This window comes from Cydia splendana, chromosome 25 (assembly GCF_910591565.1).
Source record: "Cydia splendana chromosome 25, ilCydSple1.2, whole genome shotgun sequence".
In the NCBI taxonomy this organism is placed as follows: domain Eukaryota; kingdom Metazoa; phylum Arthropoda; class Insecta; order Lepidoptera; family Tortricidae; genus Cydia; species Cydia splendana.
The window spans coordinates 6803515-6819636 of NC_085984.1; the positions used below are offsets into that span (position 1 = coordinate 6803515).

Below are 16122 nucleotides of genomic sequence, written 5' to 3' on the forward strand. Positions count from 1 at the left end.
TGAAATTAAAAAAAGCATTCTGAAATCATTGCAAATGACCCATAGACAAGGACCGGAAAACCCCTCTTTACGGTTAATCCTATCCATTCGGTAACCCAATCGATTCGGTTACCGTATCATTCGGTAACCCTATCATACTGTTACCTGATTGTAATGGTAAGCTTATTGAAACGGTAACCTTAACCTTTAACCGAGTTAATTCAAAACCCCATCGCGATAGGGTTTTTGTTAGGGGTTTTTAACAGGTTTTTATTCGGTTATGGTAACCTTTATTATCGGTTGCTTATACGTTTGCAACATCCGTATTTAGTGATGTGCCGTCAGTAGAATACTAAAAAAAATAGTTGTTTTATTAATTGTTAACTTTCTTAATTTTGTTTTTTTTTACTTTTTTGTTTATTTATTTACTATAATTCATTTATTTCATTAATGTTATTTATTTTATTAATAATATTTATTTTATAAATGTTATTTATTTTATCAATGATATTCATTTTATTAATGTAATTTATTTTATTAATAATATTCATTTTATTAATGTTATTTATTTGATTAATATTATTTATTTATTTTGATTATTTTGTTAATTGTATTTATTGTGTTTATTTCGTTCATTTCATTCATTTCATGCATTGTTTAGTATGTGGTTTCAGTTATTCATACTGCGACCTGCGACTTTCTGCATTATATTCAATTAGAATGTTATTCTGAATTAAGTTAACTTTTGTAGTACAATGTATATAATTTGTAAAATAAATTTCACTCCTCTTTTCAATGGTCGGATTGATTTGAATTTTTTTTAGCGTAAAAGTTGTGATTGTGATAGATAGGTAGGTACATTTTTTTTAGGAGCTTTCGAAACGGTGATGATAATTTGATAATGAAGCTACATAAAAAGTAAACTGCGAAATTATAATTATGATGGTTCAATGTATATTCCTTTGCCAATTAAGTATGTATTTTGTTTATTATTCTTATCAGCCTTGAGGTCTTACGTATGCTATCTCTTTCACACATACGGAAAGTGAATGAGATAGCAAATTACAGCAGGTAAGAAAAGAGTCCTACGCTTATCACTAGATTTGCAGAAAGTCGCAGATCGCAGCATGAATTATTGTATTGTATTATTTGGCGTGTTTCCACTTGAGACCGTCATTTATTACTCATTGGCAATAACAATAAGATTTAATCGTGGCGTGGTGAATTTTTTGACAGCATTTGATTTGAGACACGTGCGGTAGGCGGTGTGTGAAACGATATTAATACCTATTGATTTCCGTCTAATAATTAATGCAAATTTTAAATATCAGCTGAACTTTTAAAAACACAATGAGTCTCGGTAGTAACTCGGACACTGAAACTACATACTAATGCCTATTCCCATCTGTGCCCGGCGGAGAGAAATAGGAATACACCATATCGAGCTATTCCTTATCATACCTTTAAAAACACCTTTTTTAGGGTTCCGTAGCCAAAGGGTAAAAACGGGATCCTATTACTAAGACTCGGCTGTCCGTCTGTCTGTCACTAGGCTGTATCTCATGAACCGTGATAGCTAGGCAGTTGACATTTTCACAGATTATGTATTGCTGTTGCCGCTATTACAACAAATACTAAAAACAGAATATTATAAATATATAAGTTGGGCTCCCATACAACAAACGTGTTTTCTTTGCTGTTTTTTGCGCAATGGTACAGAACCCTTCCTGCGCTAGTCCTACTCGCACTTGGCCGGTATTTTATTTTTTACATTAAATTAGGCACAGTGAGCCATTGAAGTGTTTCGCTATCCACCATCCGGTCAGATCAGCTGAATTGTACCTGATGATTTAGTTATCACATTAAAAGCAATACGGGTATCGACCAACACAAAGACTATGCGGCAGTAAATTAAAGTAATAAAATTAGGTATAAATTAGACAAGAAACTATTATTATTTACTTCTATCTATACGGCACCCAGACTGCATTTTAATCCAGGAATATTATTAAGAATATAAAATCATGATTACATTTACTTGATTAAGAATGAGATTATTCTTATTAAATTTGTTCACATACGTTTATTATTTCCGATCAAAATTATTGGAATAATTTTGACGGAAATAAAATCAACATGATTTTATTCTTCGGAATTCTTATTCAAATAATGATTTTATTCTTGAATGCCCAACACTGCTTACTAAGTATGTATCTATTTAATTTAATCAAAATTATTTCACCTAGGTACCAATGTTACAGATACTCAATAAATATAATGAATTCTGGTATTAATGAAAGATTTGAAGTATTAAAATAAGGTTATCACTGCTATAGATAATATATATATATTCTGCTCGCTGCATTAAGCAAAACAAGGTAAATTACGACTTTTAGCTGACACAACTCACCGCATCTGAAAACGTTTAAAAGTAGTTGCTTATTATAAAATAAGCCCATAATAACTACCTATTATGTCATTTGTCAACAATGGTTAAATATCTACCACACTACCACAATCCGCTAACGCATGTATCTTTATCACAAAGTGATTTTTTTAATCACTCTATCTAAAGATAAACTATACCTACCAGTAAAATTACTAGTTAGGTTAAAATATTTCCTTAAATCAGTCTTTACTCTGTATGTACATACCAAGTTCGAACCCGAAAATAGAAAAATAATATCTAAGTAGCATTAAAAATATAACTAAATAATAGCAGATATTGCTAGGATAGGATGGTGTTTACTTGCAGCAAGCCCTTTTCTAAAAATTCCAAACTAGAATTGCTCCGAAATGAACAAAAACAATAAGAACACACAGGTATAAAGATAAACAAAGGAATGGCCGCGCTGCGGCTGTCGCTCCAAAGTAATACTGTAATCGCTCAATAATGTTTTCAATTTTAGCTTAAGGACTCAAAGTACAATATTGTTTGAATTGACAATAAGCGAAGTTACCGACAAAAAAACATGTTTGTGCTGGAGACTTAATAGACCGCCCATGCCAACCACGGTTATTCAATAATAAGTTCAATTTAAGTGTGCGTAAAGATTACAATCGTTTGAACTGGTTCAAAACCTTATTATGAGGTAACTGAATCGACTGGGTTTTTATTTCGGTTACCGGTAACCGAGGTTAACTCGATCTGATACGGTTACCGAATCAAAGTGTTACCTTATCAGACGGTTACCGTTATGGTAGGGGTTTTTATAACCACTTTTAAAATAACCCTATGAAAAACCCCGGTTAAGGTAACCGGTTCCGGTCCCTGCCCATAGAATAACCCCTTTCAAGGAATACGGCGAATTTCCAATCATCCTGTATACACCATTCACTTTGCATATGTAAATAAAAATAAAATGTTATCGAGGTTTGAATGTCAGTTTTACGCCTACTCACCCCATTTTACGGTACATAATTATTTAGGACGGCAAGCTTCCCTTCCGTCTATGCGCGCTTTGCACGCTCTTGTGGTCGGTTTTCACTTAACCTTCTTGTATAAATCTGTAGACCTAATAAAAAAACCGGGCAAGTGCGAGTCGGACTCGCGCACGCAGGGTTCCGTACCATAATGCAAAAAAATCACCCATCCAAGTACTGACCACTCCCGACGTTGCTTAACTTTGGTCAAAAATCACGTTTGTTGTATGGGAGCCCCATTTAAATCTTTATTTTATTCTGTTTTTAGTATTTGTTGTTATAGCGGCAACAGAAATACATCATCTGTGAAAATTTCAACTGTCTAGCTATCACGGTTCGTGAGATACAGCCTGGTGACAGACAGACGGACGGACGGACGGACGGACGGACAGCGAAGTCTTAGTAATAGGGTCCCGTTTTACCCTTTGGGTACGGAACCCTAAAAAGGGTACAAGTCTCGCGCAGCTTAGGCTTAAAAGGGCATGTTACGTGGAACTTAGACCCTTTTACACCCGCGCTGCCCGAGACTTGTTCAGTAGGGCCACAGAAATGGCGCCCCAGGCGCCCAGTATTAGAGCTTGCTCACGCCAAGGGAGCTCGAATGTCTTTCAATGTGAAGCGCCCACATGAGAGCGCGCGTTGTGATGAGTGTGTATCTCAGCTGAACAATGAGGGTTTCCGGGATCGAGATTTTCACTAGATGGCACCACCGTGACGAGGGGTCTTTTTGACAGCTGCTGACAAAATCCACCAATAAAAAACACATGGTTAAACATGATTGGTGGATTATGACAGCTAGACCTCTCGCCAGGGTGCTGTCATGTAGTGAAAAACTCGATCGCGGAAACACTCATTGTACACAATCGTATATACCTATGTATAGTACCGGTCTGTGTTTTATCTAAAAAAAAAGTCATGTTTTTGGGTTCAATTCTGAGGTTCATTTATTATTCATTTTACCATTGAATCACTACTAGATTAACTCAGGGGGGACAAAATTAAACATTGTAGACTTATAATAAAAGTCTTTCACTTAAAGCCAATTGGTTTAATTCCAGAAATAAAACGAAAGCCAGTTTAAAATTATATGGATCAAGACCAAAAGGTCAATTTTCCGATTCAATTTCCTATAAAGCGATCTTCATGTAATTGTGTAACCATACAGTCCATACAGCAGTAGTTAAAGTTCCGAACTAGTGACAGTGTTATATGGTTACATGATACCATAAAGTTCGCTCTATAGTAAAATTGAATAAGTACAATGTGGCTAATTCCGTCATAGGGACTATTCCGTCCCCTAGCGATTTTCTCGAACAACGAACAACATTGATAATGTCATCGACAAAGCAGCGATGCTTTTAGTTTCAGCAATCAAAAGCAAATGACTTTTTTTCGATTGAAAATCAAAGAAATACGAGTATACGCTCGTGGACGGAATAGCCCCTATGACGGAATTAGCCACATCGGCCTTACTTAGAAGATTTCACTTAGGGACCGGTCTCGGCCAACTTCACCAATAGTGTTCAAAACAAAATAGTCATGTCATGAAGCGACGTCCGTTGTGTACAAACCTGAGGCCCTACCGCAAAAACTTAAAATCGATATTTCGTTATCTGTCTATCTTTCTTGCATATTCGAGCGATAGAGAAGCAGAGCGTAATTCGCGGTAGCTTTGGCATTTGGCATTGTTTGCTTTGCATCTCACTCGCAATGATTATGCCTTACGAGTGAGACGCAATCCAAGTCAAATAAACAGCAAGTCAAAATTAAATTTCTAAAGTAGGTAATAATATAGATGTTCTACAACACTTATTGGATTATTTTAAAACTTAATAAGGAATTTAGTAAGGTAAGGTGGGGTAAGACGAACATAGTTTATTTTGCTCGGGTCAAGACAAACAGTATGAGGAGTCCATATAAGTGTTAGTCATGCCCCGGTGATAGTCTTACCCCACCTTACCGTATATCGATTGTAATTATTGCAAAAACACTGAAATAATAAGAGGCCTTCCATCCAAAATCGGAGCTAAGAGATCTGCTAAATCAAAAGTATCAATTACAAATATGGATCATCGGTGAACGCGCCAAAACGCGGCACGCGCGGCGCCAAAATATTGAGTGAAATTAGTTGCATCCGCATCCGCACTGTCCGCAGATGGAGACGGAGCCGCATGCGGGCGCGCAGCCGTCGAAGCAGACGGAGCCGAGCACGGGCACGGCGCCGGTGACGCAGGTGGTGCCGCACGCGTCGATGGGGCCGGCCGCGCTCACCTGTCCGCAGCCCTGCCCGCCGTACGAGCCGCAGCTGCTGCCGGAGCTGGAACCGTAGCTGCTGCCGGAGCTGTACGAGCCGCAGCATTTCTGGCTCAGCACGGACTGAAAATAATAATTATTTTTGTTAAAAATGTATGATAGAATCCAAGCACTGTTAGTTCCTCGTACATTTATTATATCCGATATGCATCAAGAAGTCAACGTTAGCTAAGCGTGTCGTTAAATATGTAGGATTGTTAGGTAAGTATATAATTCTTGCTTTATCGCCAGATCTCAATGATAAATTATAACTAAATGAGTCATACCTAAGCATAGAGTTTGAAATGCGATTGGAAAAAATCTTCTCAACCATTAGATTGCTTCTGTGTTCAATACTTACTTTTCAACATATGAACATGTTTTTTTATATTTTTATGTAATTACGATGTACTGATGTAGAATCAAAAATAAAAAGTGTACTTCAACAAAATAGATTATAAATTACCACAAAGTAAATTATAAACGTCGTTATTATTTTAATTTTAATTCAATTCAATTCAATAATGTTTGACTTGAAATGAAATTATGCGTTTTTCGGCAACGCACATTAAACAAAACAAAACTCGTTGGTAACGTAAAATGGGGAGAGTCGGGTTATGAATTGGGAGAGAAGGCATGACAAGGGGGTGAGATGGTTTTTAAAGACTACTGCTACCTAAATAATGTATTCCTATTACAAATGGAGCTATATAATATTCATAACATAATAAAAAAAATCGATTCAACAACGTTTCAAAATCTCCTTTTGTATGAAATCCCAACTACGAGGGACTACCGGGTGAGGAGGGATTTTATATTTATCGTTAAAGTTATGAAATGGAACTACCTCAAATTATAAAAAAACTAAAATACAAACGGCCGGAACATTTATTAATAAAATTAAGTTAAAATGTAAAAATAAAATGTTATCGAGGTTTGAATGTCAGTTTTGTCCCTACTCACCCATTTTACGGTATTGTTATTTATGTTAAAAACGTGTAAAAAATAATTTTATGTAATGAAAAAAAAATACCTGTATCAGGCAGAGCTGGAGACAGAGGACGAACACGGTGAAGGGAGACATGGTGCTGTTCCTTAGCTTTCAAACTTACTTGAAACTATAATTGTTCATGTAGCTGGTTCAGCTTTTATACTAAAGCGGTTTCAATGGAATGTTGAAAACATTGATAACTCGAGCACGTGGTAGAAAATCTGTGTTTTGTCTTTTAAATACTATTTTCCTAAAACAATGAGGTCTGAGCTGATAGTGACTGCAAACGTGATCAATCACAAGCTGTTGCTTTAATTGTTATATTTAATTAGTCTATTGTATTAAATCAAAGGAATTTTCGAGTAGTGATAAAAAACCATTTATAAACTAGGTCTGCGAAGCAAAGAAACATTCTAGTGAGAACTTCCACTACGAACAGATCAAAATGGCGTTCAAGGTTGTGATCCTCTGCGCTTTCGCCCTTATGGTCCAGGTAACTTCACTACTCTTCTTATTTATGTTTTGGAAATAATTAACGCCTCGTGTGATTAATTATCACACTGCTTCTTATTTAACAAATGCTCTTTTAGCACTCTAAATTGCATCATAATTATTTATTACTTAAACAATAAAATATTTTTTTTTTAAATAAATATTAGGAGACATCTTACACAGATCAAACCTAGCCCCAAACTAAGCAAAGCTTGTACTATGGGTACTAGGCGACGATATACATACTTGTATAGATAAATACATACTTATATACATAGAAAACAACCATGACTCAGGAACAAATATTAGTGTTCATCACACAAATAAATGCCCTTACTGGGATTCGAACCCAGGACCATCGGCTTAGCAGACAGGGTCACTATCCACTAGACCAGACCGGTCGTCCTTACAATAAAGTCAATCAGTACCAACAACAAACACTTTGTGCTCAATGTACTCATTCTGATGCATATACTATTTGTGATATATTGGTTGCTCAGCTTATAAATATTAACAAGGTACCTGAAATAAATAAATGTATATAGTTTTAAATATTACAAGTCTTCATTTTTGTTAAGTATTGGATTAATATGTATATTTAATGTAATTTGTGTCGCAGTCCATCTCCGGACAGAGCTGTGGTTGCTCGTGCGGGTCCGGCCGCTCTAGCAAATACAGCAGCTCCGGCTCTATTGGCTCCGTGTCCGTCTCCAACAGCGGCGGCGACCTCCTCGTCACCAGCGTCGGCCCCATCTCCCCCTCCGGCATCGCCGTCTCCTCCGACCTCAACCTGAACGGAGACTTGAAAGTCAACGGTGAACTGCCGTTCCTGAGCGCCGTGAAGTTCTCTGGCGAATACGACACCAAAGGGTCCGGCTGCGTGGACTACAGCTGCGGCACCTGCGGGAACGTAGCCATCACCAGCGTGCAGGGCGGCGGCTCCGGCTGCGGCTGCGGCAGCAAATACTAAGAGCACGTATATCGACGGATGACTCGATAACTTCAAGTTATTTTTGGCTGCCTAACTGCATACTCGTACTTATGTACAATTGTGCTGATTTATTAAAATGCATTAACAAAATAAACATTGTTTTTGTCTCATAAATATAACTGTATTAAAATGATGGTGCTAGTGGCCTAGCGGTAAGGCTACTAACACCGGCTTGTCTTTAAGAGAGAAGAGAGTATGATGGAACTAATTTTTAGTAAAAGCTAAGGTAAGTACCTACTTACCTGAGCCAAAGAAGACCCGGTTCGTAAGCTTGCTTACTTCCTAAATTTTAATTGAATGGGTTCAAATTTTGCGTCCATGTTCGCTAGTAGGTATTTTATTTATAGACAAAACTGCAAGTTCATATTAACGCATAAGAAAAAAAAAGCCATGGGCCTTATTTGGCGGTGCCTTACTTATTTCCAATATGGACGTTTTCCTGATAAAAGTAGCTTTCTTAAAAAGCACTGCCTGTAACAAGTTTGGGATTAATTTGTTAAAAAACAGCTACAGTTTACATCCGTACGTCATCGTTAACTTTCTGCACAACGTCATTACGTCACTCTCATTCGTCTCAAGCTTAGAGCATTTAATAACTGGAGTGGCCATTAAGAGCTTACCCCTCTGCCGAAAAACCTGCACAATTGTGCAAACTTTTGTATGGACTGATATGGCTATTTGTACGTTACTTACAAATCATATAGAAATAGTAATACATTGGACGTCCCCTCCCTCGCAAAAATCGGCAGACTGTTTCGTAATTAAAATGACAGTGATGACATCTCCAGTTACTAAATGCTCTAATGTCTAAAGTCACAACGTCACGTTATCCGCACTGCATTATAGAGTCTGTTCGGTAAAAGAAGAGTCGTGGAATGTATTAGGCCCCATACATTCCACGACTCTTCTCCTTCAGCACAGACTAATAATTTAATAATATACCTACACTTACGTTAAAATATAAGCGCACGGTCACTTTTTTCCTTGTGCTTTTTTTTTTTCTTTTCACAAATTGGCAAATAGAGTCCGACCACAGAAACTTTGCAGCGCAATAATTTGACAGTGAATTAAAAAACTATAATATATGGTAATGTTTTTAGCAGTCAGTAAACGTCATTCTCTATGGTATGTGTTTGTCAAAATCGTTTAATATTCGTTGTGTTTTATGATGAACGGGAAAAACATGGTGAAACCTTACCAAATCGGCATGCGGGAATTACTTTTCGAATAAATTTACACTAGTAAAAAATCAGCACTAGCCGATTCAAGCTCAAAAACGACAATGTTTACAAAATTTAGAGTTGATGACCGGTAAGTGGAATGAAACATTTAAATACTTGCACCCATAGATGTAAGTAAATTGAGGTAGATATGGTACCAGGCGCACGATCGTGAGCCATTAAATATAGGTTACGGAACCTATATTTAGTTAGTCGTATGGGTGACGCCAACCTGTCAAGTTGTCAAAATCGTTGGATCAAATTTTAGTTTTGTCAACTATGAACGTCACACGTCTACATAAATAAAAGGTCATTGCTTGCACCATATGTAATAGATAATATATTATAATATTGGTTTAGACTTGGTTTAGACTAAGGTTTCACAGCAAATTGAACACACCTAATAGGTATAGGTGTACTATTACCTTATGAACTTCCTCTAAAGGCCCCTGTACACAATGGGCCAGCGTGGGCCAGTCTGAGGGGCGCATTTATGCGTTAGAGGGAGCAAGTGATATTGCTATCTCATTCTACCGCATGGCTGCGTCCCTTGGAATGGCCGGCGCTGGCCCACTGTGTACAGGGGCCTTTACATTTCGAGAAACCCATTGGTTCGAGCTGGGTTTTGAGATCGAAGTCCTCTAACCCACAACCTCCATGCTTATGCTTACGGCATGGGTGTCTACTAGTTAAAGCTTAAATATATTTTGAATGTATGTCTATTGTTTTAATGGTTTATTTCGTTTTTCCGACATTGCGGGCAATTTCTCTGTCAATATAAAATTACGCCTTAATGGGAGTAAAAGAAGAAAGATGCTCGCAATTTGCGAACTTCGGTGTTTGCGGTAGGCACTCTGTACCTATTTACCGCTAGGCCGTCGCGGATATTACAAAAGCTCAATAATTTTGATGAAGCCAAATGTCATATTCACCCAAACCTCCCAATATTATTTATCAACATTTAGTATATGTATACATATTAATAGTGATATATATAGTTGAAATTAAATTTATTTAACCATTAATGCACAGCTTACATTTTTCATAGACGGTAAATATGGTAGAAATTTCACAAGTATCAAGACTATTTATTCCATTTTCTGTGGTGTTGTCACATACTGATTTTTAAAAACTACTTTTATCTAGCGCTGCAAAGTTTCTGTGGTCGGACTCTACCTACCAAGCGAATGTGTTTTAATTTATCTTTATATATTTTTTTTTATAACTTTAAGGATAAAAACAAGATTTTGTATGGTCGAGACCCAGAATGCCGCAAATTTTCAAAGTATAAAAAGTTTTATACAGAGATTTTCTCTGCAGTTCGCAGTCTAACGTAAGTACATATCTCAAATATTTTGAAATTAATAGGTATAATAGAGATATCTATTTTTGTAATTCTATAACAGAATGGTACATTAGATACTTTTAATACTTATGTTAGTGTATACTAGACATAGTTATGTACGTAGCTCATAGTATTTACTCATGTATTCAGTGCAGTAATAAAGCATCATGTAAGCTGAACACTCGTTTCCACGCAACTCCGCATCCTCACCTTACATGTCGACCCTGCCAGGAAAGCAGGACATGTATATGATGACTGGCAGGATGCTAGTATAGGACTGTCTCATGCGCTATTCTTTATGTCTTTTTTGTAAACTTTTAAGTAACTGTAGGCACCTATTATTCGATGTTAGCGAGTTAATATTTAAAACTCAAAAAGGTTATATCGTTAAAAACTGTATTATTCAGAATTGCTTTAATTCAAGACATGGGCGATTCAGAAATTCATTTAGAGTGAGATCTTCGGTGGGGAATTTAGTTGCATCCGCATCCGCACTGTCCGCAGATGGAGACGGAGCCACAGGCGGGCGCGCAGCCGCCGAAGCAGACGGAGCCGAGCACGGGAACGGCGCCGGTGACGCAGGTGGTGCCGCACGCGTCGATGGGGCCGGCCGCGCTCACCTGTCCGCAGCCCTGCCCGCCGTACGAGGCGCAGCTGCTGCCGGAGCTGGAACCGTAGCTGCTGCCGGAGCTGTACGAGCCGCAGCACTTCTGGCTCAACACGGACTGAAAATAATAATTAATTATGTTAAAAATGTATGATAGAATAGAATCCATGCACTGTGTTCCTCGTACATTTAATATATCCGATATGCATCAAGAAGTCAGCGTCAGCTATGCGTGTCGTTAAATATGTAGGACTCTAGGTATTTATTACCAGTTATATAATTCTTGCTTTATCGCCAGATCTCATTGATAAATTATAACTAAATGAGGATCACTATTAGGTATGAACCTAAGCATAGAGTTTGAAATGCGATTGGAAAAAATCTTCTCAACCATTAGATTGCTTCTGTGTTCAATACTTTTCAACATATGAACATGTTTTTTATATTTTTATGTAATCTTGATGAACTCAAAATGAAAATGCTGCTTCAACAAAATAGATTATAAAGTACCACAAAGTAAATTGTAGATGTCGTCATTCTTTTAATTTTAATTTAATTAAATAATGTTTGACAAGAAATAAAATTATGCGTTTTTCGACAACGCACATTGAACAAAACAAAACAAATTAATTTCTGTATTGTTATTTATGTTAAAAACGTGTAAAAAAAAACTTTATGTAATGACAAAAAAAATACCTGGATCAGGCAGAGCTGGAGACAGAGGACGAACACAGTGAAGGGAGACATGGTGCTGTTCGTTAGCTTTCAAACTTACTTGAAACTATAATTGCTCATGTAGCTGGCTCAGCTTTTATACTAAAGCGGTTTCAATGGAATGTTGAAAACATTGATAACTCGAGCACGTGGTAGAAAATCAGTGTTTTGTCTTTTAAATAGTATTTTCCTAAAACAATGAGGTCTGAGCTGATAGTGACTGCAAACGTGATCAATCACAAGCTGTTGCTTTAATTGTTATATTTAATTAGTCTATTGTTTTAAATCAAAGGAATTTTCGAGTAGTGATAAAAAACCATTTATAAACTAGGTCTTCGAAGCAAAGAAACATTCTAGTGAGAACTTCCACTACGAACAGATCAAAATGGCGTTCAAGGTTGTGATCCTCTGCGCTTTCGCCCTTATGGTCCAGGTAACTTCACTACTCTTCTTATTTATGTTTTGGAAATAATTAACGCCTCGTGTGATTAATTATCACACTGCTTCTGATTTAACAAATGCACTTTTAGCACTCTAATTTGCATCATAATTATTTATTACTTAAACAGTAAAGTCAATCAGTAACAACAACAAAGACTTTGTGCTCAATGTGATCTTCCTAATGCATATACTATTTGCCATACATTGGTTGCTCACCTTATAAATATTAACTAGGTAAGTACCTGAAATAAATAAATGTATAATAATTATATACTTTTAAATATTTCAAGTCTTTTTTTGTTCAGTATTGGATTAATATGTATTTAATGTTGTTTTGTGTCGCAGTCCATCTCCGGACAGAGCTGTGGTTGCTCGTGCGGGTCCGGCCGCTCTGGCAGTTACGGCAGCTCCGGCTCTATTGGCTCCGTGTCCATCTCCAACAGTGGCGGCGACCTCCTCGTCACCAGCGTCGGCCCCATCTCCCCCTCCGGCATCGCCGTCTCCTCCGACCTTAGCCTGAGCGGAGACTTGGACGTTAACGGGCAACTGCCGTTCCTAAGCGCCGTGGAGTTCTCGTGCAAGTACGACACCAAAGGGTCCGGCTGCGTGGACTACAGCTGCGGCACCTGCGGGAACGTGGCCATCACCAGCGTGCAGGGCGGCGGTTTGGGCTGTGGCTGCGGCTGCAAATACTAAGAGCACGTATATCGACGGATCACTCGATAACTTCAAGTTATTTTTGGCTGCCTAACTGCATACTCGTACTTATGTACAATTGTGCTGATCTATTAAAATGCATTAACAACATAAACATTGTTTTTGTCCCATAAACATAACCTTATTAAAATTATGAGTGCAAGTGGCCTAGCGGTAAGGCTACTAACACCGGCTTCTCTTCAAGAGAGAAGAGAGTTTGATGGAACTAATTTTGAGTAAAAGCAAAGACATGTATGTAACTTCGTATGTAAAAGCTAAGGTAAGTACCTACTTACCTGAGCCAAAGAAGACCCGGTTCGTAATCTTGCCTACTTCCAAAATTTTTATTGAATGGGTTCAAATTTTGCGTCCATGTTCACTAGTAGGTATTTTATAGACAAAACTGCAAGTTCATATTAACGCATAAGAAAAAAAAATAGCATTGGGCCTTATTTGGCGGTGCCTTACTTATTTCCAATATGGACGTTTTCCTAATAAAAGTAGCTTTCTTAAAAAGCACTACCTGTAACAAGTTTGGGATTAATTTGTTAAAAAACAGCTACAGTTAACATCCGTACGTCATCGTTAACTTTCTGCACAACGTCATTACGTCACTCTCATTTGTCTCAAGCTTAGAGCATTTAATAACTGGAGTGGCTATTAAGAGCTTACCCCTCTGCCGAAAAACCTGCACAATTGTGCAAACTTTTGTATGGACTGACATGGCTATTTGTACGTTACTTACAAATCATATAGAAATAGTAATACATTGGACGTCCCCTCCCCCGCAAAAATCGGCAGACTGTTTCGTAAAGAAAATGACAGCGATGACATCTCCAGTTACTAAATGCTCTAATGTCTCAAGTCACAACGTCACGTCATCCGCACTGCATCATAGAGTCTGTTCGGTAAAAGAAGAGTCGTGGAATGTATTAGGCCCCATACAATCCACGACTCTTCTCCTTCAGCACAGACTAATAATTTAATAATATACCTAACACTTACGTTAAAATATAAACGCACGGTCACTTTTTTCCTTGTGCTTTTTTTTTCTTTTCACAAATTGGCAAATAGAGTCCGACCACAGAAACTTTGCAGCGGAATAATTTGACAGTGAATTAAAAAACTATATATGGCAATGTTTTTTAGCAGTCAGTAAACGTCATTCTCTATGGTATGTGTTTGTCAAAATCGTTTAAATATTCGTTGTGTTTTGTGATGAACGGGAAAAACATGGTGAAACCTTACAAAATCGGCGTGCGGGAATTGCTTTTCCGCATAACGAATAATTTTACACTAGTAAAAAATCAGCACTAGCCGATTCAAGCTCAAAAACTACAATGTTTACAAAATTTAGAGTTGATGACGAGTAAGTGGAATGAAACATTTTAATACTTAAATAATAAATAAATAAATAAATAAATATTAGGGGACATCTTACACAGATCAAACCTAGCCCCAAACTAAGCAAAGCTTGTACTATGGCTACTAGGCGACGATATACATACTTGTATAGATAAATACATACTTATATACATAGAAAACAACCATGACTCAGGAACAAATATTAGTGTTCATCACACAAATAAATGCCCTTACTGGGATTCGAACCCAGGACCATCGGCTTAGCAGACAGGGTCACTATCCACTAGACCAGACCGGTCGTCACTTGCACCATATGTAATAGATAATATATTATAATATTGGTTTAGACTTGGTTTAGACTAAGGTTTCACAGCAAATTGAACACACCTAATAGGTATAGGCATACTATTACCTTATGAACTTCCTCTAAAGGCCCCTGTACACAATGGGCCAGCGTGGGCCAGTCTGAGGGACGCATTTATGCGTTAGAGGGAGCAAGTGATATTGCTATCTCATTCTACCGCATGGCTGCGTCCCTTGGAATGGCCGGCGCTGGCCCATTGTGTACAGGGGCCTTTACATTTCGAGAAACCCATTGGTTCTAGCTGGGTTTTGAGATCGAAGTCCTCTAACCCACAACCTCCATGCTTATGCTTACGGCATGGGTGTCTACTAGTTAAAGCTTAAATTTATTTTGAATGTATGTCTATTGTTTTAATGGTTTATTTCTATTTTCCGAAATCCGAAGTTCGCAAATTGCGGGCAATTTCTCTGACAATATAATTACGCCTTAATGGGAGTAAAAGAAGAAAGATGCTCGCAATTTGCGAACTTCGGTGTTTGCGGTAGGCTCTCTGTACCTATTTACCGTTAGGCTGTCGCGGATATTACAAAAGCTCAATAATTTTGATGAAGCCAAATGTCATATTCTCCCAAACCTCCCAATATTATTTATCAACATTTAGTATATGTATACATATTAATAGTGATATATATGGTTGGAATTAAATTTATTTAACCATATAATGCACAGCTTAAATTTTTCATAGACGGTAAATATGGTAGAAATTTCACAAGTATCAAGACTATTTATTCCATTTTCTGTGGTGTTGTCACATACTGATTTTTAAAAACTACTTTTTATCTAGCGCTGCAAAGTTTCTGTGGTCGGACTCTACCTACCAAGCGAATGTGTTTTAATTTATCTTTATATATATTTTTTTTAACTGTAAGGGTAAAAACAAGATTTTGTATGGTCGAGACCCAGAATGCCACAAATTTCAAAGTTTAAAAAGATTGACTTATACAGTCAGCGCCAATAGTTCCAGAAAGAAAATGCATCGAAAATATGTACCACTTTATAAAAGTTTTATGCAGAGATTTTCTCTACAGTTCGCAGTCTAACGAAAGTATCTCAAATATTTTGAAATTAATAGGTATAATAGAGATATCTATTTTTGCCATTCTATAATAGAATGGTACATTAGATACTTTTAATACTTATGTTAGTGTATACTAGACATAGTTATGTACGTAGCTCATAGTATTTACTCATGTATTCAGTGC

At 37.2% G+C, this 16122-nt stretch overlaps 3 protein-coding genes across 3 annotated transcripts in view; 2 read left to right on the forward strand and 1 right to left on the reverse strand.

The window, feature by feature from the left end:
• Positions 1 to 16122, reverse strand: part of LOC134802662 (uncharacterized) — a 58651-nt gene that overhangs the window by 13137 nt on the left and 29392 nt on the right. The gene's annotated exons all lie outside the window — the stretch shown is intronic.
• LOC134802951 (chorion class high-cysteine HCB protein 13-like) lies at positions 7037 to 8262 on the forward strand. The gene is made up of 2 exons (XM_063775685.1): positions 7037 to 7178; positions 7797 to 8262. The coding sequence occupies exons 1-2, from the start codon at positions 7131 to 7133 to the stop codon at positions 8145 to 8147; spliced, it is 399 nt and encodes a 132-aa protein (XP_063631755.1). The 5' UTR covers positions 7037 to 7130; the 3' UTR covers positions 8148 to 8262.
• On the forward strand, positions 12134 to 13191 carry LOC134802600 (chorion class high-cysteine HCB protein 12-like). Its single transcript, XM_063775238.1, has 2 exons — positions 12134 to 12487; positions 12841 to 13191. Exons 1-2 carry the CDS (start codon positions 12440 to 12442, stop codon positions 13189 to 13191), a joined length of 399 nt encoding a protein of 132 aa, XP_063631308.1. The 5' UTR covers positions 12134 to 12439.

What these genes read in the sequence shown, in the direction of transcription:
- LOC134802600 (XM_063775238.1), top strand. Translation starts at nt 12,440, where the DNA reads ATGGCGTTCAAGGTTGTGATCCTCTGCGCTTTCGCCCTTATGGTCCAG. An exon ending in CTTTCGCCCTTATGGTCCAG is followed by an intron (nt 12,488 to 12,840) that starts GTAACTTCACTA and finishes TTTGTGTCGCAG; the next exon opens with TCCATCTCCGGACAGAGCTG.
- LOC134802951 (XM_063775685.1), top strand. Translation starts at nt 7,131, where the DNA reads ATGGCGTTCAAGGTTGTGATCCTCTGCGCTTTCGCCCTTATGGTCCAG. An exon ending in CTTTCGCCCTTATGGTCCAG is followed by an intron (nt 7,179 to 7,796) that starts GTAACTTCACTA and finishes TTTGTGTCGCAG; the next exon opens with TCCATCTCCGGACAGAGCTG.